The sequence below is a fragment of the Gopherus evgoodei genome, chromosome 17, assembly GCF_007399415.2.
Source record: "Gopherus evgoodei ecotype Sinaloan lineage chromosome 17, rGopEvg1_v1.p, whole genome shotgun sequence".
NCBI lineage: Eukaryota > Metazoa > Chordata > Testudines > Testudinidae > Gopherus > Gopherus evgoodei.
This window is the reverse complement of record NC_044338.1, coordinates 3,144,427-3,167,235: the sequence shown is the minus strand read 5'-3', so window position 1 is coordinate 3,167,235 and position 22,809 is coordinate 3,144,427. Positions and strand designations below refer to the sequence as shown.

The 22,809-nt window shown below is 58.7% G+C and overlaps 3 protein-coding genes across 14 annotated transcripts in view; 1 reads left to right on the top strand and 2 right to left on the bottom strand.

Annotated features, from left to right (window-relative positions):
* The window catches only part of SPECC1 (sperm antigen with calponin homology and coiled-coil domains 1), a 160,978-nt gene extending 160,492 nt beyond the window's left edge, over positions 1–486 (bottom strand). Inside the window, exon 1 of the mRNA XM_030537135.1 lies at positions 364–486. The gene's annotated coding sequence lies outside the window, so the exon portion shown is untranslated. The remainder of the gene's footprint in view (positions 1–363) is intronic.
* A 354-nt stretch (positions 487–840) lies between these two features.
* TIMM22 (translocase of inner mitochondrial membrane 22) lies at positions 841–5,066 on the top strand. Of its 2 annotated transcripts, XM_030537141.1 has the most exons (5): positions 841–1,099; positions 2,103–2,299; positions 3,356–3,428; positions 4,586–4,708; positions 4,825–5,066. In XM_030537141.1, the coding sequence occupies exons 1-4, from the start codon at positions 856–858 to the stop codon at positions 4,660–4,662; spliced, it is 591 nt and encodes a 196-aa protein (XP_030393001.1). In that variant the 5' UTR covers positions 841–855; the 3' UTR covers positions 4,663–4,708; positions 4,825–5,066. The 2 variants fall into 2 exon arrangements, with proteins under 2 accessions (XP_030393001.1, XP_030392999.1); XM_030537139.1 differs by having other exon boundaries at positions 4,586–5,066.
* Positions 5,067–6,749: 1,683 nt separating this feature from the next.
* The window catches only part of ABR (ABR activator of RhoGEF and GTPase), a 97,605-nt gene continuing 81,545 nt past the window's right edge, over positions 6,750–22,809 (bottom strand). For 7 of the 11 annotated variants that reach the window (XM_030537121.1, XM_030537122.1, XM_030537127.1 and 4 more), the window contains 7 exons: positions 15,228–15,287; positions 14,855–14,964; positions 14,201–14,340; positions 12,742–12,876; positions 12,195–12,300; positions 10,175–10,322; positions 6,750–9,264 (listed from right to left, as the gene is read on the bottom strand). In XM_030537121.1, coding sequence (XP_030392981.1) covers positions 9,175–9,264; positions 10,175–10,322; positions 12,195–12,300; positions 12,742–12,876; positions 14,201–14,340; positions 14,855–14,964; positions 15,228–15,287 — 789 coding nt within the window. In that variant the 3' untranslated portion in view covers positions 6,750–9,174. Of the gene's footprint in view, positions 9,265–10,174; positions 10,323–12,194; positions 12,301–12,741; positions 12,877–14,200; positions 14,341–14,854; positions 14,965–15,222; positions 15,288–22,115; positions 22,357–22,809 lie in introns of those variants that run through there. The other 4 variants (XM_030537123.1, XM_030537126.1, XM_030537125.1 and 1 more) reach the window with 3 other exon arrangements.

The following is a 22,809-nucleotide window of genomic DNA, read 5'->3' as shown; positions in this document are numbered from 1 at the left end:
GCCTCTCTCTCTGGGATCGGGCACCTTAGCAAGGCCACCACACAGTGGTGTCAGTGACAGCCACCCACGGGACAGCCCTGCCCCTCTGGCCAGCAGAGGGGGGGCCTTGCACACCGGGACCCAGGGCTTCCCCAAGGCCACTCGCCTGCACTGGGCCTGCGGCGGCTGCAGGGCTCCAGAGCGGGAGGGGACACCCGCCCTCTGACTGACCACGGCACCTGCTGCCTTCGTGGGGAGGCCGCTCTGCGTGAGGGCCCAGGGGCTCTCCCCATTGCAGGGCAGTCACCAGGGCCCCTCCCACAGCCCTTGAGCCACGGCCCCTGCCACAGGCCCCAGGGGTCAGCCCGCCCCAGCCCCGCTCACCTGCTGCCTCCTCAGCCGCCTCCTCTCAAGGATGCTCTGGCACCAAGCACCTTTCCTCTCCTCTGCAACGGTCCCAACGGCCGCCAGGGGGCTAGCGCCGCGGGGCACCCTGGGAAATGTGGTTCTTTCTCTCAGACTCTCCGGACTACAAATCCCATCATCCTGAGCGCAGCGGAGCCTGAAGCGGCCGAGCGCGCCGGGAGTCACAGTCTCTTTATGGGGGCTGCTGCAAGGCACGCTGGGATATACAGCGCATAGTGGTTAGAGACGGGCTACAAGGGCCGTGAATCCCGGCGCGCCTGAGCCCCTCGGTGACGGGCATGCTGGGAGTTGTAGTCCGCTGGGACGAGGGCCTCGCTCCCCGCCCGTGAGTAGTTACACTGTGTCGAATCGGCCGCTGCGGAACCACAGGCGGCCGGGGCAGAAGCATCCCCAACTCCGAATGTGGAATCTACGGCCGGGGAGCCAACGACTGAGTTTACCCGGCCTGTCATGGCGGCGGCCCGCTTCCCGGAGGGGAGCGCGCGCGCCGGCCCCGGGCCTGAGCCGGCCCCGCTGCAGTACAGCCTCCTGCTGGAGCACCTGGTGGGGGCGCGGCGGGGGCCCCGCCAGGCCCGGGCCCTGGACCCCGCCGCGCTGGGGGGCATCCCGGCCCCGCCCAAGAGCGAGGAGCAGAAGCTGATCGAGCGGGTCATGGAGAGCTGCGGCTTCAAGGCGGCGCTGGCCTGCGTGGGAGGTGCGGCGCGGCGCGCGCGGGCGGGCGGCCATCGCCCCTCCCGCCTCTCGAGCTGCCTGGCCCCGGGGCAGGATCGCGGGGCCCCTGCCCTGAGCCGGGCTGCGGTGTTACAGGGAGAGGCCCCGGGGCTCGGCTGGGACCGGGGGCGCGGGGGGAGGTGGAGGGTTATCGCATCACGCGTGGAGTGGGGAGCCTGGATAGGGAAGGGTTATTTGCCCATTCACGTAGCACAAGAACTGGGGGGCGGGGAGCGTCGCCCAGTGAAAGGAACAGGCTGCTCGTTTGAAACAAAGCGAAGGAAATACCTCTTCGCACAAGGCACAGCCACCCTCTGGAACGCGTTGCCAGAGGATGCTGTGAGGGCCAAGACTGTACCAGGGTTCAAAAAAGAACGAGATAAGTTAATGGAGGATAGGTCCATCAATGGCTATTAGCCAAGATGATCAGGATCACAACCCCCATGGTCTCCGTCCCTAAACCTCGGAGTGCCAGAAGCAGGGACTGGGTGACGGGATGGATCAGTAATTGCCCTGTTCTGTTCATTCCCTCTGAAGGATCCAGCACTGGCTGCTGTCAGAAGACAGGATACTGGGCTGGCTGTGCCATTGGCCTAACTCAGTATGGCTGTTTGTATATTCGGGTCAGTTACTTCTCCCTCCCTGAGCCTCAGTTTCCCCTTTGTACACATGACTCTCCATTACTGGCCCCAGAGGGTAACAGAAGTGGTGCTTGGAGATGCGCTGTGTTATTAATAACAAGGAGTCCGGTGGCACGTTAAAGACTAACAGATTTATTTGGGCATAAGCTTTTGTGGGTAAAAAAAAACAAACTACTTCAGATGCATAATGTGACGGGAGGGGGAAGTCCACTCTCCTGACCACAAACATCTTTTAAAAGCTGTAACGTACCATGATGCTGGGACGTTTGTTGTGATGGCAGTGCTGCACTGCTACAATCAGTGGGGAAATATTCTGTTCTCACTGTGGTTTTTTGGCTTCTTTAGGTTTTGTTTTGGGAGGAGCATTTGGTGTATTCACAGCAGGCATCGATACCAACGTAGGGTTTGATCCCAAGGATCCCTATCGTACACCAACTGCAAAAGAAGTCCTTAAAGATATGGGGCAACGAGGGATGTCCTATGCCAAAAACTTTGCCATTGTGGGTGCTATGTTCTCCTGTACTGAATGCCTAGTAGAGTCTGTAAGTAGCCATCAGAAATGCTTTCATTCTTTAGAAACCCTTGACATGTGTGCGTTCCTAACTAACTTGCTCTTGAGCTACACTAAAGCAACCTTGGGTGATGGAAAAAAGCTCTAGGAGGAAAATGAAGCACACCTAGCCTGTTAGTTTTCAGTGTTTTCCAGACTCTGATTCCTTATTATAACAGAAAAAAGTACAGAACCACCCTCTTCACCATTTTACCACAGAGGAAGAAAGGGAGGGTCACTGCAACCCTGTTAGGGTACACTTGGTAACAAAGATCATTCCAGTTCCAAGGCTGGATAAATATATGGGTGATTTTGGGGACTATATTTTTAAAGATTAGACACCCTTTTTAAAAAAAAAATCTCAGTATCAGCTGAACCTATAATTGTTTATGCCTGTAAAATTTTAGAAGCAAAAAGGAGGTTAGTTCTGGATCATATCCTGGATCTCATTTTGTAGCTAGAGAGCAAAGTGACCTTGCTTATCTCACTGCTAAAACTCTTGACTTTCATATTTGCTTAGGAGTAAGGTAACAAGTTTCTTTATTTTAATTGGAATGTGTAATTAACTCATGTAGAAGAATAAGGGTATGTGTACATGGTAATAAAACACTCACAGCTGGTCCTTGTCAGCTGATTTGGGCTTATGGGGCTACTGCATTGTAGACAGTTGGGCTTGGGCTGGAGGCTAGGCTCTGGGACCCTCTCCCCCTTGCAGCATTCCAGAGCCTGGATGTCTGCACTGCAGTTTTATAACCCCGCAGCCCAAACCTTGCAAGCCTGACTCAGCTGATACAGGCCAGCCACTGGCGTTTCATTGTGGTGTAGATGTACCCTAAGTGTCTTAGGAAATACTCCCCCTTCCCCCAAGAAGTCTCATACCAAACATCAATGTTGCACGCTGCTGGAGAGTTAGGGACAAGCATATTCGGCTGTGAGTCAAGGGGAGTGAAGGAGTGTTTTTATTCTCAAACCTGACATTCAGTAGCTATGCTAATAGTTCCATGTGCTCTTTCCTACTGTCACTCCATTGCGTTTCTCCATTCCACAGTATCGTGGAAAATCAGACTGGAAGAACAGTGTTATTAGTGGGTGCATCACTGGAGGAGCCATTGGCTTTAGAGGTTAGTAGCACTTACTTTGAACTGTTGTGTGCTAGCTCTGGCCCTGTCCAAAACTGCCCGCTACATGGATGTACAGCAGTCTTTTCTAGACATCCCAAGTGCAGAACACGCCCACGTAGTATTAATGGGGCATCACCATGGAACTTGTAATGGTTCAAAATGAGTTAAATTAGCTTTAGGTGCTGCATCTGCTTCCCTGCTAATTGGTGGTTATATAATATTTTGCTGTCATCTAAAATGTTTTACTTTCTCCTGTGGTTTGAAAGACCCACACAGACACAGAGGGCTGACTGTATAAAAGATACAGTGAAACGGACTATACACAAGCATCAGTCAAATGGAAAAATGAAACATTTTTATTCAAAGTTTTCAGAGTAACTTTCAGTGTTAAGATGTAGAATAACCCCTCAACCCGAATATTGCACAAGAAATACCACCAGCGGCTGGCGCCCCAGAGTGAGTCTAGCTAGTAGCCATCAGAATGCGGATTAGTCCAGCACCAGTCACTGCTTATCACCTGGGCTTTTGGCAAGAACCCACCAAATGCTCCCTTGTTCAGAACATGCATGGAAGGGGGAGCTGGGGTTGTGCTGAAGCACGGGGTTGGGGTGCTTTTCAGCACAGTTGGCGTTCTGCCTTCTTTTCCCTTCCTCAAAGGAGTCTTCTCAAAGAGCATTAATGGAAGCAAACAGCTCTAGAAAGCGCTCCTAATTAAGTCGATTATACTGTGTCTGGCCTGGACCTAATCCTTTTAGAGCTCTTAAAGCAGCTGCTGCCTTTCTGTCCCCATCATACTGTTTAACCACCGTAAGTCACCTGTAGTGCTGAGATCAGAGCCAAGTGAATCCAGCCAGCTGTTGAAACAGCCATTGCATTGGAGCTGGCAATATTCATTTGCAGCCCTTCAGAGGCAGAGAAACCATAACAAAGCTCAGTTAGTTCAGCACGCAGGCCCAGCCCTTGTGGTTCCAAGTGCAGCGTGGGCCAAATTCCTGGGATGCATGTAAGTCTCCTAATCCAATTATAATTGGAGTGCAAGATTCTCTGCATGGAAAATCTGCAATCCTGGGACCTCTTCAAGGCCAGCAGCATAAGCCAGTAAATGGGAAGAAATGCAGGGCATTCCTAATTCTTTCCCTTCCCTTTTTGCATTGCAGCTGGTTTAAAAGCAGGGACCCTTGGCTGCGGTGGCTTTGCGGCTTTCTCGGCAGTGATTGATTATTACTTACGGTAACAGCACAGTCCTGTGGGGAAATTTCACTTATGTTCCAGTGCCGCTGGTAAGAGCTGTGGGTTCGCCAGACTTACTTCTTTGCCTTTGGAGCGGTGATCAGAGCAGGATGGTACCTGCTGTTTCCTAAATGACTGATAATCTTTTCACCCCTGGCACTGGCAGGCTGATCTGATGGCCAGGCGCAGGAGTTTCTGGGAATTGAGCCAGGCTTTTGGACACACTGGTCAATGTCATCATCGGAATGGATAAATGGTCAGTTTCCAAGAACTAAGCCTTCCGGATCCTTTGAGGTCTGACTTCTGGGGAGTGTTTTGCTGGTGTTGAAAGAGGCAAGCTGTCAGGATCTTGATAAATAAATGCAGCGAGCTGGGTTGTCACAGTTTGCTGCAAATGTTTAACAGTAACGGGTTTGCAACTTGCCACTCTGTTGGGTAGAAACAAGACCTTGTGGGGGAAAGAATAACTAATTCTAGGCATTTCTTAATATCCACTGTAGAGTACCTGCCCTCTGTCTAATGCTTTAAAGTACAACTAAATAGGAACCAACTTTCCTTACCATATCTTCAAGAGAACCAAGTGAAAAGGCATTTTACCTAGCGATGTGTGCGGTAACATTTCAACAAAACATCTTAGGAAAAAGCAACTTGTTGACAGAAGTATAATATTATATGGCAGGCCTGGCTAGCTAAGCTACTGCTTCATCTGCCGTTGGATCAAAAAGTTAGTTCCAAAAGTTGTTTATAGACTAGAAAGCTGTTGCATTAGAACAGTGTCAGGAGCGTCATAGTTACTCAGCAGCTCACACTCCTTTCCCATGATGGAGCTGCACCACTTTCGCATGCTCTGTGGTGCTGGCTATTACTAGACACTGTATTATTGTGCACTAGAGCTACCAGCTGGACTTGAGTATGACTTTAGGCCATATTTCAGACTGATTTCTGATTAAATCTGCACAGAGTTTCTCTCACACGGAGTTGGGGGACTGCTGCAGTGATGGCTAGTTAGCGGCACACTGCTGGAGGTACATGTTAATAGGCTCTTCCAAAGGGAGACAGATGTTCGTGGCCATGCTGGGAGTGCATGCTAAACAGCTGTAAGCAGTCTGATGCCCTACACCTTCTCAACCAAGCCTGGCTGTGCAGAACTGTGGCTGAAAGTGGTGTTCCACAGGCAAAGGTGCTTAAAACTCTCTCACTGAATGTAGAGGAATGTTAAGCCTGGGACCGCTGCAGGGTGTTATGGGAAGTGAGCGAAGCTGGAGTCGGGGTCAAGTGTTACTACAGCATGCAGCAGGGTGGAGGAGACGGCCGCTTGGGTTAAGTGTGTTTAGCTTTCCAAGGGGGGCTGAAAGGGCTGCTCTTCCATAGCTGCCGGCTTCCTCAATGGACTTCGCCGTAGTGCAGTCATAGTTGACTGTTCAATAGCACCCATGAACTGGTGCCTTAGGGTGAGTTCTGGCTGCCACATTTCTAAGACAGCTGTGCCCACACCTTAGAACAAACATGGTTAGTTTGGTAGGCTCAAGCCGACATTAACCTGGTTTGCCTTTATGAAAGGCTCAACCACCACTACGCTCTTAAGTGGTCTGTTGCCTGGGCTCCTGAGATGGGGGTGGGGGGGGGTTCCAATTTCCACTGTAGGTCCCCTGCTGAGTCATGGCCACCCATTCACAGGCTGCTGCCAGCCCTGGGGTAATGACAGCCAGTGCTTACATGGGACGGTGAGAGCAGCAGCAGGGTTTTAGCTGTCCGGTGCTTGAGGAGTGTCCCGTTTGGAAAGGGAAACCGTGCTGTGTGTGTCCCCACAATCAGCTGGGGCTGGGGGGAGCCAGCCCCACGTGACTTGTCAGCTCTCAGGTTTCCAGAGCAGGCTGGCTAGTGCTCTCAGCAGTGGATCAGTGATACAGCATCAGCAGCTGGGCTCTGCAGCATTACTAGTAAGATGGCTCCTTGCTGTCTGCGCTTGGCCCTCAGAGAGCCCTGTGATAATAGCAGTAGTTACACGGTAAGGGCAGAATTGAAAAGCCAGCGTATGTTGGAGATAACCAGCCTGCTGCCCTTGATGCAGACATCTCCACCACAGAGCTACTTTTTGTGCAAACGTCAGGGCTTTGCATTTTATTAACATTTTTTCACATGGTTTACATCCATTGAAAGTTTATAATCTACAGAAGTTGAAACAGAACACAAACAAAAAATAGATCTTAACTTAGTGAAAGTCAAATATTAATGAACTGTTCTATTCTACCTGTAGCCACAAGAGTCCGACACCTCCCACCCTGCTGTAGGAAAATGAAAACACAGCCCACGGGATTGCCACAGCTTGTGGAGGGGGCTGGTCTCCAGCCCTTTGAACTGGCTTGGGGTGGGGGTGGGCCATAGTCTCCCTTTGCAATGGCACCATGGTTGACAGATGTAGGTACATAGAACACACAGGGATCCATTGTGCAGTTAGAGCTAAGCTCAGCCCCATTGTCCGGGGCAAAGTGCGACCCTGGTCAGTGTGTCCAACGCCGTGTCTCTTCTGCTCCGCCAGCAGGCCAGCGGCAGGGGGCTGGAGCGTAAGCCCGTTAGACTGGCATTGCAAGACTTCCCTCTCGCTTTAGCTGCTTCAGTGCTGTGGGGCCAGCAGCTGTGGTCAGCCCCCCTGAAGCTGGTCTTTAGGCCATGCCTGGTGCTTTCAGCACGTGGAACAGCAGTTAAAGGCAGTGCTGCTGATACAAGGGATATGCCAGGTCACCCCAAATAAACCAGCTGTCCATCGGCATTTGGCACAGAGGGTGTGGGGGGAGTGGGCAGGGCTTTCTCCCCAAGAACAGGCTCAGCGGGGGGAACAAGTAGGGTTAGTTTCCTTGGCAGGTCCCAGCACCCATCTGCAGGCTCTGGGGGTGGGGGCAGGTTGGGATGCTCTCAAGCTACGAGAGCAGGAGCTCACAAAAGAGTGAACACAAGATACAAGTGTGTGTGTCTGGGGGGCATGTCCCAGCCAGCAGACAGAGCCATGGCTGCCTTGCCACAAGGGCTGGAGGGAGCCAGCTGGGGGGAGTTGGCCCAGCCGGAAGGCATGTACCCATGCCGGCTGAATGGATCAATGGATGTGCTTTAGCTTTCATCACTCAGGCTGATGGAACGAGGGGGGGCCATGGGGAGAATCCAGCTCCTGTCTCAAGCAACAGGGCTTGCCCCTTCCAGCCCCCCGTCTCCACGAGGCTCTGCCCTTTGAGTTCACCTGCAGCTCAGAAGCTGTTTACACCTTGGAGCAGGAAGGAACAAAAAGCAGCTGTTGTCCTACAGCCTCTGGCAGCCTCCTGCGGTGTTTACAAGGGGCCGGCCTGCATGTGGCACCAAAGCAGAGCCTGGCTCCCTCCCTCCTCTTCGCCTGGTTCTCAGCAGGGTAGCTCCCGGAGGGAAGAGCCCCCCGTTAATGCTGGGGAAGGAAGCCTAGCTGCCCTGTCACACGGTGCGGCTGCCTGGTCTCCATTAGCCGATGCCTTTGCGGCAGCGCTCGGCTGGACAGGAACGGTGCTAAGGCATTGGCATTGACGAGGTATGTGAGACAGTCACCCCTTCCTCACGCTGCAGTACTGCGGGGCATTCCCCCGCTGGAACACTCCAGCTTCGGGGAGCACCTGGCTTAACCTCAGCCGTCCCAACTATCCCCTGGAGACGCAGCAGGGGCTAGAGGCTAGTCCGTTTGCACATCCAGACGGAGGCAGGGTGGTAGTGGGAGTATAACATGACAGCCCTTTCTTCTTTCCACACTAGCCTGCCAAAGGCACCTCCCCACCCCCAGAGAGCAGGTTACCCCCAACATGACACAGCCGCAGAGGAGAACAGCAGGGGGATAACCACAGAGTACACAACAAACAGGCAGAAAGCACAGGCCACGGGCCGTAGAGGACGAAACCATAAAGCACCTGGAACAACATTAAAAAACTCTCTTCCTCCCCCGCCACACTCTTGTGGCCAAAGGTTTGCTCCAAGAGGGAGCAGAGTCCACTGTTCACACGGCCAGCAAGGCAAAGTGCAGCTTATTGTCTTGAGGGGTAGAAAGGGGGAGCCCTTGGTCCCTTCTCGGCCTCTGAAGCAGGAGAGGCCAGGCAGCGCTGCACATGCACGCACAGGGGACGAGGTGAAACAAACAGGCACTGGTGCGATGCTGCAGGCTTCAAGCAGGGCGAGCCGGGGGGACGCTTGGCTGAAGCTGGAGAGGGTGAAAGGAAAGTTGCGACGGCCTTCGAAGGAACGGGAGCCTGGCAGGAAATGAACGAAGCGAGGAGCCCACAGCCCTTGTCAGTCACTACCTCTTCTGTCGAACGAATATACATAAAACAATTCCTGACCACGAAGGTACGTAAGACACGACTACTAGACAGAGGGTGTGCAGGGCCAGGGCCAGGGGGCACTGCCCTGGGGAAGTGCCCATCTCCCCGCAGGGGAGAGGCTAGTCTGTGCTGTACCCCACGCTCCGAGAGGCTGGCTTTGTGTGCGGCTGGTGCCTTCTCAGCGTAGGCTACACGTCTGTGGAGAAGTAGAGTGTGTTGCGTTTCAGCTCAGCGAAAGAGATGGGAGGGTGCTGCAAGTAGTAAAGGAGAACCTGGACCTGCAGGGGACAGAGGAGAGAGTGAGGCCTGGGCACGGAGCTGGTGAGGGGACAGAGCCACCAGTCCAGCCCCTGCCTCCAGCCATTAGAAGAACCTTCACGTGGGAAAAGCGGGGCCGAGTCTGTCCATGAAGGTGACTAAACCCAGCCCTTCTCCCACAGGGCAGACCAGAGCCAGACAAGGGCTGTTTTAATGCACAGAACACCGCGCTGAGGGGCCTGCTCCACTGCAGGGTTTTAATGCAGTGGCACCTAGATGCCTGCTCAAGATTGGACCCCCGTGCCAGGTGCTGTACACAAAACAATGCAGCCCCTCCCCGCCTTGCTGACAAAACTCCCCAAAGGCAGTCGCTGAACCCTGGCTCAGATTTACCCACGCTGCACGGAACAGGCATCCTGGCTGAGATGGACAGAGCTGCCTCCCCCCAGGCAGCTCTGCACAGCTGACCAGCAGCTTTCTGGGGCTTTTCAGCTCCAGAATCAGGCAGAGGCAGGAGACTGGTCCTGGATGAGCCAATGGGCTGAGCTGGTGGCCTTCTGGTAAAGAGCAGAAGAGTCTCCCAACGGGGTGGCCTCTGCTGTTTCCCAGCCGGGCAGGATGTCAGTTTACCTTGCCAGGACATACATGGAGATGCCTGCAACATGTGCGCAGAGCATGGACTGATGAGGACCAGAAACGTTCAGGGTTAACCACCCTGCGGGGACAGCCACGTTCAGCACGGCAGTTAGAATGGTGCGGAGGCCAGCCCGGCTGTGCCTGAGCTAGGAGTGTGCCTGCAGCTCTGCCCCGACACCCGGGGGACGCCCTGCACAGTGAGCCGCAGCTTAGCGAGGGGAAAATGCGCACGGCCCACGAGAGGGCACTGCTTCCCCAGGTGGATGGAGCCAGGGCAGCGGTCAGCCCCCATACCTGTGCCATAACGTCGTGGGACCAGATGTCGGAGGCCAAGGTGAGGTGTCCTTTGCTCTCCACCTCGGAGGGTCTCAGCAGTGTTGGGCCAAAGACCGTGGCCAGGTTGTGGAGGGACATTTTGTTGATGGGCTCCTTTTCGGCAACCCTGTATGGGGGTGGGGGGGGAAGGGATGGGGGAGAGTGAGTCCACTGCAGAGGTGGATCCGGAGCCACCCCAGAGCTGCACTCACAGGCCACCTGGCTGGGTGCAGGGCTCCCAGAGCCACTCACGCTCCCCTGGACAACGCAGGGGAGGGGAGCAGCGAGCTGAGCCGCTCTCAGCCCCTTTCCAAACTGCCCCCACAGGCGGAGCACTGCTGGCCACAGCGTCTCCTCAGCCTCGCTGTCTGTGGGACACAGGCCAGGCGCACTGCAGGGCTCTGCCCACCTCCTGCTGGAGACGGGACCTGATTCAATGGATCAGCAGCTGCCGGGAGTTGCGCTGCCAGCCCGGTGCTTCTGTCTTAGATGGTACGATGTGCCGGTGCCTCGTGAAAGCCACCCAGGACTCCCCAGCACCCCACCCCCCGATGTTCTGCAAAGCCCTCCGGCGCCAGGGAAACTCGCACCACAACATTGCCATCTTCAGAGGCAGCTGTGCTCCCCCAGCACAGGCTGAGCGCGATCCAGGGACCAGATGTGCCCAGTTCTCAGGATGGAAACCAACCAGCCTTTCCCAGCAGCTCCTTCACTCACTGCCTGCCCCCTCCCCAAGCTCACTCTGTTCCCTGTGTGATCTTCAATAAACCAGAGAGAAAAATGCCTCCTGACGCAAGTAACATGAGACCTCGACCCATGTTCGACTTCCCCCGCGCCTTGTGTCCAGCCCTGTGCCTGGAGCCGAGCCAGAGCCCCGAGCAATTCCATGGCCGCGGCAGAGGAGCTCATAGAGAGAACGCCTTGGCAGCAGGAGCCGGACCCACGGTGCCCCGCCAGGGGCACTAGCCACTGCGCTGCCGGCGCTGCCCCGCCAGGGGCACTAGCCACTGCGCTGCCGGCGCTGCCCCGCCAGGGGCACTAGCCGCCGCGCTCCCCACACCACCCCGCACCCACACTGCCCCGTCAGGGGCACTAGCCGCCGCGCTGCCGGCACTGCCCCGCCAGGAGCACTAGCCGCCGCGCTCCCCGCACCGCCCCGCACCCACGCTGCCCCATCAGGGGCACTGCCGCCGCGATCCCACCACTGTCCGGCACCCACGCTGCCCCGCCAGGAGCACTAGCCGCCGCACTCCCCGCACCGCCCCACACCCACACTGCCCCGCCAGGGGCATTAGCCACCGCACTCCCCGCACCGCCCCACACCCACGCTGCCCCGCCAGGGGCACTAGCCGCCACGCTCCCCGCACCCACGCTGCCCCGCCAGGGGCACTAGCCGCCACGCTCCCCGCACCGCCCCACACCCACACTGCCCTGCCAGGGGCACTAGCCGCCGTGCTCCCCGCACGCACGTTACCCCACCAGGGGCACTAGCCGCTGCGCTCCCTGCACCCACGCTACCCCGCCAGGGGCACTAGCCGCTGCGCTCCCCGCACCTATGCTACCCCGCCAGGGGCACAAGCCGCCGCACCGCCCCACACCCACGCTGCCCCGCCAGGGGCATTAGCCACCGCGCTCCCCGCACCGCCCCACACCCACGCTGCCCCGCCAGTATTGAACAGCGCAGAGAAGCTAGCCCAGCTCTCAGAGAACAGCCCTCACATATTGGGCACAGAGCCGGGGCTCGGTGCCCAGGTCCAAGCAGGCTCACCGCGTGAGCGTCCTCCCCGGTGCTGCGCTCCCCAGGGCTCTGAGCACTGCAGCAAACCCAGCCACGCGCAGGTTCTGTCCTAGAAGGACAGCCTCCTGCACAACACAGCGCGTGGGGCGGCCAGCCCAACCCAGCGACAAGCGGCCCCATTCCTGTGGGGAGAAGAGCCCAAGCACATTCTCTGTCCTGTCCCCAAGTGTCCCCCGCCAGGACTGGCGGCCCCAGCGTTACCTTTTCAAGTGTTCCAGCAGGAAGAGGAAAGTGATGAGGTTGGGGTCGGGCAGCGACCGGAGAAGGTGCATCATGCAGTTCTCCTTGGCGGCAGGATCCGAGAGCGCTGGAGACAAGGGAGAGGGTCAGCCCAGGCTCAGGACCCTGCGAGCACTGAGCAGCCCTGAGGCCCCTGGCTGAGTCTGGCTGGGAGCCCCCGACTGGGGGTGTGCTGGGGTCACTGGAATGACTCAAAACGTCTCACCTCCAGGCAGGAGTCTGCTTCCAACTAACAGCTGATCCCCAGGGAAGCCTGTCTCACAACCGCCTACGGCAGGGGTCTGCACCATGACCTCGTGCCCCCCCAAGAGCAGGCTGTGGAGCGGGGGCAGGAGGTCACAGTGATGAGGGCCAGTCTCAGGAGCCAGCCAGGCCTCTTTGCATGGCCGGAGACAGCACGTGTCTGACTTCCCACCAGTGTTGCTGGGGTTTGGGCTATTTCCATCCTGCTGCAAAGCCTCCAGCTACCGCTGGGGTCTGGAGCTGTGGGCCCAGACGGGAGCCTTACCTATCCCCTCCATGAAAGCAGGGTACAGCCGGTCGGTAAGGAGGGGCTCGGGGAGCTCGCGGAAGTACAGCTTCAGGGTGCCTGCAATGGCGTTGATGTCCATGTCGCTCAACATCACCAGGACGTCCTTGTTATCTGCCAGGGGAAATGCCCCCAGACCATCAGGACACCGGCCCAGTCCAGTGCAGCCAGCAGGCTCCTGAGTCCCGCCAGCTCCCCCGGGGCACTAAACTCTGGCACTCAAGGCTCAGGCCAGATGTGCAGCTCTCAGGAGGTAATGCTGCCTAGTGGGTAGTGCATACCCCCTCTCTCCAGCTGCGAATCAGTACTCACCTCACTGACAGCACTGGGGGGCTCTGGACAGAAATGCAAAGAATGATCCTTCTCCCATTTCCTGCCCTAACCTGCTGCACAGTGTTCCTGTGCGCTGCCGAAGAGCTGCTGTGCTCCAGCCCAGAGGCAGCTGCAAGGCAGCAGCAGCAGAAGGGATTCCCGAGAAACAGCAGAGTGTGTTATTGCCTTGTTTGGTTCTGCGCCACACCGCCTCCTAGTGGTGGAGAGCAGAGGGGCCGGAACAGGGCTGTGATCTTTTAATTCTGCTGCATTGAGCCCAGCGCCAGTGAGTGTGAGCCATGGTGGTGTTGGGCCAGGGAGGGAAATGGGGGAACTAGCACTCGCCGGGCAGGGCAATAGCCAGCTCTGCTTTGCAGCCTGTTCTCAGACAAAGCTGAACAGGGAAGAACTTGCTAACCTCTTGGGAGGTTCTCCTGGCTCCGTGCTTCCTTGAGAGCAGCCCAGCAGGGACACAGCCTGGAAGGAGAGCCCAGTGCAGCACAAAGCCAGGTTAACGATGGCTGTATTGATGTCCTCTGCAGAGGCACAGAGGAGAGTAGGGTTGGGGCTGGGGCGGAGCTGCCTGGTGTTTGTGGTTAGCTCGATCAGGGACCGTTTCCCCTCAGGTGCCTCGCATGGAAGGGCAATACCACCATTAGCCTTTTCTGGCTCGAACGCTGACACCACACAGCACATGTGCTCCCAACTGCAATCTCATGATGGGTCACTAAGCCCCTTCGCAGACATGTCTGCACATTTTTTACACCTAAAATCATGTTAACCAAGTCCCTGGTTTTCAGGCTGTTAGAATTCAAGGAAAGGTGGACCAGAGGGGCGCTGGCAAGGACCAGCTCTGCAGGGCTCAGCCGATGCGCTCCCCTTCCCAGAAGGGCTCTGGTCTCAGGCATTTGCCCCAGGGATCTCCGGCGTCTGAGCAGAGGGACTGCTGGATGTGCTTAGCCTGCTGACTCCAAGCAATGGTGCAAGAGGACCTCGCTGTTCTCTTTCCACAACCAACCTGTGCCCCACCTCACCCAGCTTAGCAAGCTGGGCATGTGCAGGATGCCAGCCTCCCCCGGGAAGCACCATGAGTAGTGGCGGGGGGAGCCATCTCCCTGTCACTCACTTGCATCGAAGGCTGCCTTCAGCGCCTGGATGTCCGTGGCAACCCCCGAGATCCGGTAGATGCCGACCTCCTCGATGCCTCTCTTCTCCACCTCCTCGATGCACTGCCGCACAATGTACGGCACCTTGGAGCGCTCCCGCCTGGGGTGGGGAACCAGAGCAGCGGGAGTGAGACAGCCAGGCCCTGTGCCCACTGCACCCTATGCTTCAAACAGCCACGGTGCCCAGCACACGGGGTGGGTGGTGGGAGCGGCACCCTCTGCTCTGCCAGGGGAAATGGCAAATCAGACTGAAGGGGCGAGAGCCCAGTCCCCCAATCCCAGGCTGAGCCATGAGCTAGTGGGAATGGAGCTGAGACTCAGCCTCCATTGAGGAAGGGGACGCACCCGCTCTGCTCCAGGGAAAGGGGTGGGGGCAGCCCGCAGTCCAAGCCGTGCACAGGGCTTCCTCACACACGCAGCGGCAGGGACAGACATGGACCCTTGGCAGCACATTGGTGACTCCAGCTGGAAGCCCATCGCTCAGGTTGGACATGTGGTGGAGGTGGCACACGCAGGGAGGGCCCCAGTGGCCCGCTCATTTTGGGCCCAAGGGAAAGGTAGCGCCTCCGAGCTCGGGGCTGCACACGGGTCACCCCCTGGTACCAGGGACTTACTTTGTCACAACGCTAATTTTCACCCCAAAGACGCCGGTCTGCTTTTTGGACGGGGTCCTCTTCAGGCTCATGTCCCGGCTCGTGAACTTCATGGAGAACTCCACCTTGATCTGAGGGAGGCACAGAGGGCTGTCACCGCAGCACGTGGCATAGACACAGGCAGGGATGTGGCCCAGGGGAGGGCACGGAGCTGACTGACCCATGGCAAGTGAGCAGCGATGCACCCTGACCAGGTGTCTCCAGAGTGACCTGGGAAGCCTGCCCCTCCTAGCCAACGGGGATGGAAGGGGGGAAGCTATTGTCAGCCCGAGTGCAGGTGCATGGGCAGTACCCGACCCTCACCCCGAGAGAGGCTGCACCTCAGATTACGTACCCCATTCATCTCAATCACGTCCATGTGCCAGTTCTTGGTCGGCACGGCCTGCGGGTCCAGCTGTGAGGAAAGAGAGAAAGTGAAATTCCCAAGTGCTCCCCTGGCCTGCGCGCTAGACGCAGCCCCACTGAATCCCGGGGAAGGGCGCTGGCACTATTCATGGAAGTGTGCAGAACATTGCATCACTGCACTCTTCCTGCCCTATCATAGAATCAATCATAGAAGATTAGAGTTGAAAGAGACCCCAGGAGGTATCTAGTCCAACCCCCTGCTCAAAGCAGGACCAGCCCCAACTAAATCATCCCAGGAAGGGCTTTGTCAGGCCTGACCTTAAAAACCTCTAAGGATGGAGATTCCACCACCTCCCTAGGTAACTCATTCCAGTGCTTCACCACCCTCCTAGTGAAAAAGTGTTTCCTAATATCCAACTTAGACCTCCCCCACTGCAACTTGAGACCATTACTCCTTGTTCTGTCATCTGCCACCACTGAGAACAGCCGAGCTCCATCCTCTTTGGAACCCCCTTCAGATGGGTTGAAGGTTGCTATCAAATCCCTGACTCTGAAGCTGGAGTTACAACAGGGAAAGCTGCTGCCCACCCCACGAGGTGGGCAAGTGCTACCCTTGCGTTGCAGCTGCGGAGATGGGCAAAAGGTGACCCAGAGGGGCCACCGAGGGAGCCTGTGTTGAAACTGGGATCAGCTCCCAGCATCCCTGGCTCCCCGGTCCATGCCCAGACTGCTCGCTGCCCTGGGGCTGGCTTTTGCAGCAGTGCAGTCAGTGGCTCTGTGCAGCAAGCCCTCTCTCCAGCTTCGAGGGGCAGCAAAAACCCCACTGGACGCTGCTGAGAGCGCTCCGTTCCTGCAGAGCCAGGCAGTCGAGTTTCCATAAATCAGGGCTATTTCTGGAGCAGTTTCATCAAACAGAGCGAGGGCAATGTTTTCCTCCCAGGTCGCCGGGGCTATTTATAACCCTGGGAACCATGGGCTCCGCTCGTTCCGGACGGCCATGTAGGCAGGATGACCCCAGCTGGCTGGGCACGTGCTGGCCAGAGCTGTGCTGTAGTTCCCAGCCATCGAGCACTCACACCAGTGCTAGCTGCTCAGGTGCTGCACCTGAGACAGGGGCAGGGCCAGTGCTGGCGTGCTGAGCCTCTGGACCCTGGGTGGTCCCACGGCTGCAGCCAAGGCAACCCAGCCACTGCCCAGGCGAACGGAGAAGCAGCGGTCCCATGGCAAGTGCGAGCACGGCACTTTGGTTGCGCTAGCTTGTGGCACGGAGCACTGCTGCTAGCCAAGGGATGGCCCCGGGGCACAGAGAACCGGCAGGGAGAAGGGGGCCGCAGAAGCCTAGATGCCTCCTGTTTTCCAGCTACTCTCCTCGTGCTGGTCCCGCAGCTTCCAGCCAGGAGGGGGTAGCAGGTGGCTCCAAACCGCAGCAGGGAGGCGGCCAGGAGCTTAGTGATAGATGGGATGGGTTCAAATGTGGGGCAGGACCCCAGACCCTTCCCTGGACCATAGACCATACCCCAGATCGAGTCTCTGCTGTTCTCTCTGCGGGAGGGGAGGGGAAAGTCCTGGTCTCTCCAGGGGGCAAAAAGATGGGGGAGCTGCAGGAGACCCCTGGGCCCAGCTCCATGGAGCCCCAGGCTGCCCTCTCATGCTGCCTCTTCCAGCTCTGCCATGTGCGGGCCAGCTCCAGGCCAGGGGGCAGTGGCTCAGCGAGGATGTGCCAGGTAACCTGGGCCCCCAGCTGGGATGATGAGCTCCAGATGTGGGTGCGCACGCTTGGCAGGTGGAACAGGCACCAGGACCAAGATGTGCTCAGAACAAGGGGTCACGCCCTGCCTGTGTTTTGGGGGAGCAGTGCCAGGGAAAGGGGAGGGATCTCCCAGGAGCCGTCCTGCCCCAGCACCCACCATGGGAGCATAGGCATCGGGTCAGGCACAGCAGTGTGTCCACCTATGGCTGACCCTGACTGCAGAGGGAGCCAAGGGCTGGTTAGTCCTCTTGTGACCTGGTCCAGGTCACCTCCGCTCCCAGCCCCTGCAGCAATCCAGCCAGCCTGGCAGGGCTCAGTGACCACAGCACACCAACTGGAGCCTAGCCATCCGAGCCCTGATGCATCTGGTGAGCAGTCCCGGGAGTAGGAGGGGCAGGGGCTTGGACCCTGCCCGGGGAAAGGGACAGCAGGGCTGGCCCAGATCTGGAGCTGCATGAGCCTCTCCGAATGTCCCGGAGCTGGGCTCTGCAGCACAGCCCACAGCTGCTGGGCCGATCACGTGGCGCCTGGCTGAGCTAGAGCCCAGCTGTGCAGAGCTGCCTTCGTTCCTCAAGGACATGCCGGTTTCCTCTGGCATCTCCTGTCTCAGCAGAGGCTTCGGCGAGAACATGCTGTTCCAGTGAGGCTGAGAGAAGCAGCAGCCACCACAGGCTTGCCAGCCCCCTCCGCCCTGGAGCAGCCCCAGACGTCGCACAGGCCAAGCCAGGGTCCCTCCCGCTATGTCCGTGCGGCAGGTGGATGGAGAGTGCCACGGCAACCCGCTGAGAGGCCCTTGGGTTGGCATCCCCCACCCACAGTACATAGGAAGGGACAGGCTGAGGAAGCCAGGCCCCTGGGTCCAGGCTCTCCCCTTGGCCAGAGCAGTGGGGGCCGGGCCCAGCCAACCCCTCCCTGCTGGGGCTGTTGCAGCAGGGGCCCAGGGCCAGCCCACAGGAAGGGGACCCAGTCCCCAGAGGTCAGGGAGACAATGTTTCAGAGTGTGCCCCCAGTGCCCTCTCCCAAACGGCAGGGCCCAGCTCACGCTTGAAAGGCCAGCCTCCCTCCAGCGCTGGAGAGACGCGGGCACCTTCTGCAGGAGGTGGAGGGATCCCATGGTGCTCACTCAAGGAGCTGCAGGACAGCAGGGGACGCTCTTCCCCTCCCGGTCACAGCCAGGCCAGCTCCAGCCATGTGTTCTGAGCAAAGCGCTGGGTTGTTCATGGGGTACCCAGTCACCCAGCAACACCAGAACCTGCTACTCCAGCCAGCCAAGTAGGCCCAGCGCTGGAGTCCACCCCGTCACCTGCCCGGAGCTGGAGAGACGGAGCTGCCTCATGCGGCTGCCCCACAGCAACCCCCAAACACGGTCAGACCTGCACACCGCTGCTCCTAGCTCTGGCCAGCCAGCAGGCAGCTAGCTACCTTCAGCCCCAGCCGGAGCAGGCCCAGTGGCCTGGTGCATTGGAGGGCAGAGCAGTGGCGCAGTCTTGGCCCTGTGGATGGATGGGGGGTAATGGACCGGTGGCAGCTACCTCCTGCTTTGCTCCTCGCAGGGGAACAGGAGGGGGTGAAGGTGCCTATCGTGAGCGCTGGCGGAGCAGAGCAGGGCCAGGTCATGCTAGTCACTACGGTTAACCCACTGCTCGACAGGCTGGGCAAGGGACGGGCTGCAGCCCCTCACTGTGTTCACTGCATGCAGAGCCCTGGCTGGCTAGTCCTGCTAGAGGAGGAAGGATGAGCAGAGTCCCAGACACCAGCTCTGCCCCCCAGCTGGCCTGGTCTCTCCCACTTGAGGCCTCGTATGGCGCAAGGGAAGCCTATGGCAGCGTCCGTTCCCTGGCTGGCTGGGGTTGGTGGTGGTGGTGGTGGTGGTGGTGGGGCGAAAGCTCTGAGACAGTTTGCCTGGCGTGGCCAGGCCAGGCCCGGCCCATGGTTGGTAACGCTCAGCCAGTTCCTGCAGCAGGCCAGGCCGAGCTGGGGCCCGGTGGTTTCTCTCCCCTGCTGTCCCAGGGCCATGCGGAATAGCTGTGGTTTCCAGCCTTCGGCACAGGAATGTCTCCTGACGTACATTCCCTGCAAAGCAGCACAGTGCTCTAGCCAGAGCCACGTGTGCCATGCTTGAGAGCTTCCAGCAAGCATGCTGAGACCCCACAGGGCAGCCATGGGAGGGGGCAGCCCCCGGTCATGAATCCTACAGCCAGGGCCCCTCCAGAGCTGCAGGGAAGGGGCAGCAGAGCCCCTGCTGCTCCCCCACAATGCAGAGCGGCCGCACAATGCCCAGCCCCGTTCTCTCCACACACCCTTCAGCGAATCCAAGCAAAGACCCCGGCTCCATCCGCACTCCCAGGCCAAACCCAGCCACTCCAACACAGCACAACCCGCCCCACTGCGAGCCCAACGCCGCCAGTCTGCCACTTGCATTGCTAGTGCACATGCGCTGGTCCAGAGCGTGCAGCCCGCCGGGATACGTTCTGCTGTCATCGCTCCCTTTCTGGGCCTCGTGTCCTAAGCACGCACGGCGAGGAGTACACGGGCCCAGGACGGGGGCAGCAGGTGGGATGGGCAGAAATTCGCACACTGCCTATGCTCTCCCTGGCATTGCCAGAGCCCCCAGCAGGCCAAAGCAGCGCTCCAGAGGCCGGCACATTGGGCGCAGGCTGGAAGGAGGGCAAAGTACCAATGTCACTGCCCGCCATATGCCGCCAGCCCTGGCCAGGACACAGCACGGTGTTTTAGGAGACCGTGACAGACGTGCCAGGGCTGCAAAACACCAAGCCCCGCCTCTGTCCCTGTGCCCGGCGAGCTGTGCCCAGCAGGGACTAGCTGCCTCCTCACCAGATGTGGGCTCTGGACCAATTGGGGGTGGAGGATCCTCTACCTCATCCACTGCCCCAGAGATCCAGGATGGAGCTGCAGGGGGACCCTTGGCTGAGGAGTCATAGTGCTGCCAGCGGGGGCCCCAGCTTCCCCCCACCCTCGCTGCTCTGGCAGGGCGGTGACCAAGCTTCCCCAGCCCCCTCTGCTCTGTAACATGAGCCAATTGCACTTAACTTCACTGGAAACCACCACAAACTCCCCCCCACTCCCCTCAGGACCTTTGAAGTCCACATATGGAAGGGGTTTAGCAGGCTCTGAATGAGGCCTTTATTAAAGCCAGGTTAGCCTCCGGATTCAAAGCACGACCCTGCCCTCCAGAGAGCACCACGCATTCCTGCCTCCTCCCCTGCCCCAGCCGATCCCCTCTCCATGGCCTGGCTGCAGGGGCGCCTCCAAGGACAGGCCAGATGGACAAGCGGGGACCGAGCACAGGGCTGGCTGCCGGGGAAGTGCTACCACCAGTGCTACGGATGAGGGCCCAGGACACACAGCAGCATTTGCCCTCCACAGGCACCAATGCAGGCAGCCAGGATCAGTGGAGTCTGAAACCCCCTATGGTCCAGCGGGGATTCCCCACTCCTCCTCCATGGCCACATACCTGCAGAAACGCAGCTGGCAGCTCACTGGCTGCCGCTGGCTCCCCAAGCCCCCAGCTCTCCAGCAGCCCAGCCAAGGGAGGGGAGTGACAGAGCAGCAGGACGCATTCCTGTCATGCAGGGCACCAGCCCCTCACGCCACAGTCTCTCTAGCCCCCACACACCCCAGGCTTGGGAGCGCCCACCGCTCCCCTCCTAGTGCTGCTCCCCTCATGGTGGGGACCCTCCAGATACAGCAAGCCCCAGGCCTCTCTGAGAACAGACCGCTGCATGGTTCGGCCCCTCCACATGCACAACCAGAGCCACACTGAATCAGGGGAGGAGCGGGAACACCAAGCCGCTGTTCACCCAGGTCAGGTTTGTGACGGTCCCTTTGCACCCAGAGTGCTGTTTGCAGGCCCTAGAGTGAGCCGGCAGGGGGAAGGCAGGCAGGCCAAGACCGTGCTCACAGCCCTTAGCCAGGGCACTCCAGGACGCTCATCCGGCTCAGCTCAGAAGAGGAACAGGGGCTGGCAGCTCCTCCTCCCCCAGGCCCTCGGAGCAGAGCTGCTACTCCGTGAAATGCCTTACCCAGACGCCACACCTGGTGTGATGGCAGATCCATAACTAAATATTTGTATGGCCTGAAAATACGACAAGTGTTTGACAATCCACTTCCTCCTTAGCCTCAAGGCCGGCCTACAGGCTGGGCCACACACTGCCAGGGGCCCCTCAGGGCTGCAATCAGGGCCCGGGGTGGGGGAGGACTGTGGGGGAAACAGGCTCACAGACACCGAGAACACTGCTGGGCTCCCCTGCTCAGCTGGAGCACTCAGGCAGTTTGAGCGTTTCCCCAGCACAGTCCCTCCTGGAGGGCAGACGGGGCTGGGTCATGTGCTGGGGGACAAACAGACCCCGAGCCCAGGGCTCTGCAGCCTCCCCATTCACCTGGCATGCAAGGGGGACTCCAAGCCAGCAGCTTGAGTCTCTCCTCACAACCGGTCGCTGCCCATGTGCCAGCAGAGGGGAAGCACCGACTGGGGAGCGGAGGTCCCAGGGGAGCCATTCGCTGCAGCTCACTGATCCAAGGCCGCCCAGTGGGGCTCTCCCCAGACAGCTCTCAGCACGGCAGGGCCACTGCAGCACTAGAGCCACGGCTGCTGTTAGCATTCGCAGCCCAGGGGAGAAACAGGGCCCGGCCCCAGGGGCGAGAGTCGGGCAATCCGAGGGACGACGCTCGGAGCCTGCCCATGCCAGGCCAGTGTTGTGCAGACCTGTCAACCCAGCCAAGCAGCCAGATGCTTTCCCTGCTACGGCTCAGGCCGCTGGGACCCAGGCCTAGGTCCGGCTACTTAGACCATAAACTCTCTGGGCAGGAACCGTCCTGTTCTGTTTGGAGAGCGCCAGCCCAATAGGCTGCCAGCCACCAGCTGGGGAGCGAGGTCCTATGGTAACAAGTCACACCACCACCATGCAAGTCTCAGAGGAAAGCGGTGCCTGACAGCCCCTGGACACCCGGGAGAAGCCGGCACTCCCAGTTACATTTAGGGCCCAGAGATCAGGTGGGGGATGAAACACCTGACCAGAAGTCGGCCCAATAAAAGCTGTTCCCTCCCCCACCTTGTATCTAACATCCTGGGACCGACGCGGTACAGCTCCGCAGCATCCGACTTACGTTCCTGAGGCATTTGCAGGATCTACGGGCAAGTGGCAGGAGGTTCCAGACAACTGCACATCCAAGACAAACAGGCGAGAGTCAGTTTCTCCTTCACTGTCTTGCCGGGGTCAGAGGGCAGCAGTAACCCTGGCCCAGCCACAGACTGTGAAGCTGGAGTGCTGGGGAGCCAGCAGCATGGGACTCGACCCGCCAGCCGCGGCGGGGAGGAAAGCTGGATTCTGAAGAGGGATTTGCCACTCTGTAAAGATTCTAAGTTTAAAGCTGGGAGCAGAAATGCTCAGACACATTCACTGCTTTGAAGTTCACCTCAGAACTACTGACAGCTTCTCCCTGTCCCTCGGCGCTCCCGTCTCCAGCCAGCAGACCCTAGGGCAGGTGTTCCAAGCTAGCCACTCAAAGCACGTCTCCCTGAGCAGTCCAGGGTGGGGCAGCTCCCCTAACAAAGCTCCTCACTTCTGTGGCTTAATCCTCTCCCAGGGAGGGGCCAGGCCACAGACACCGGCTACCCAGAAATTAGGTTAATGCCCGTCACAGCAGGGGAGCCAGCGAACGCGTGCTGAGCAGATGAAAGCGCTGTTACTAAGCAGACCTCGGCCCCTGCAAGCCTGATGTTTTGCCATGGTTCATGCCAGCAACCCAATCCCCCTGCGTGTAACAGGCGCTGCCAGCTGTGTGCCTAGGAGTGAGGCTG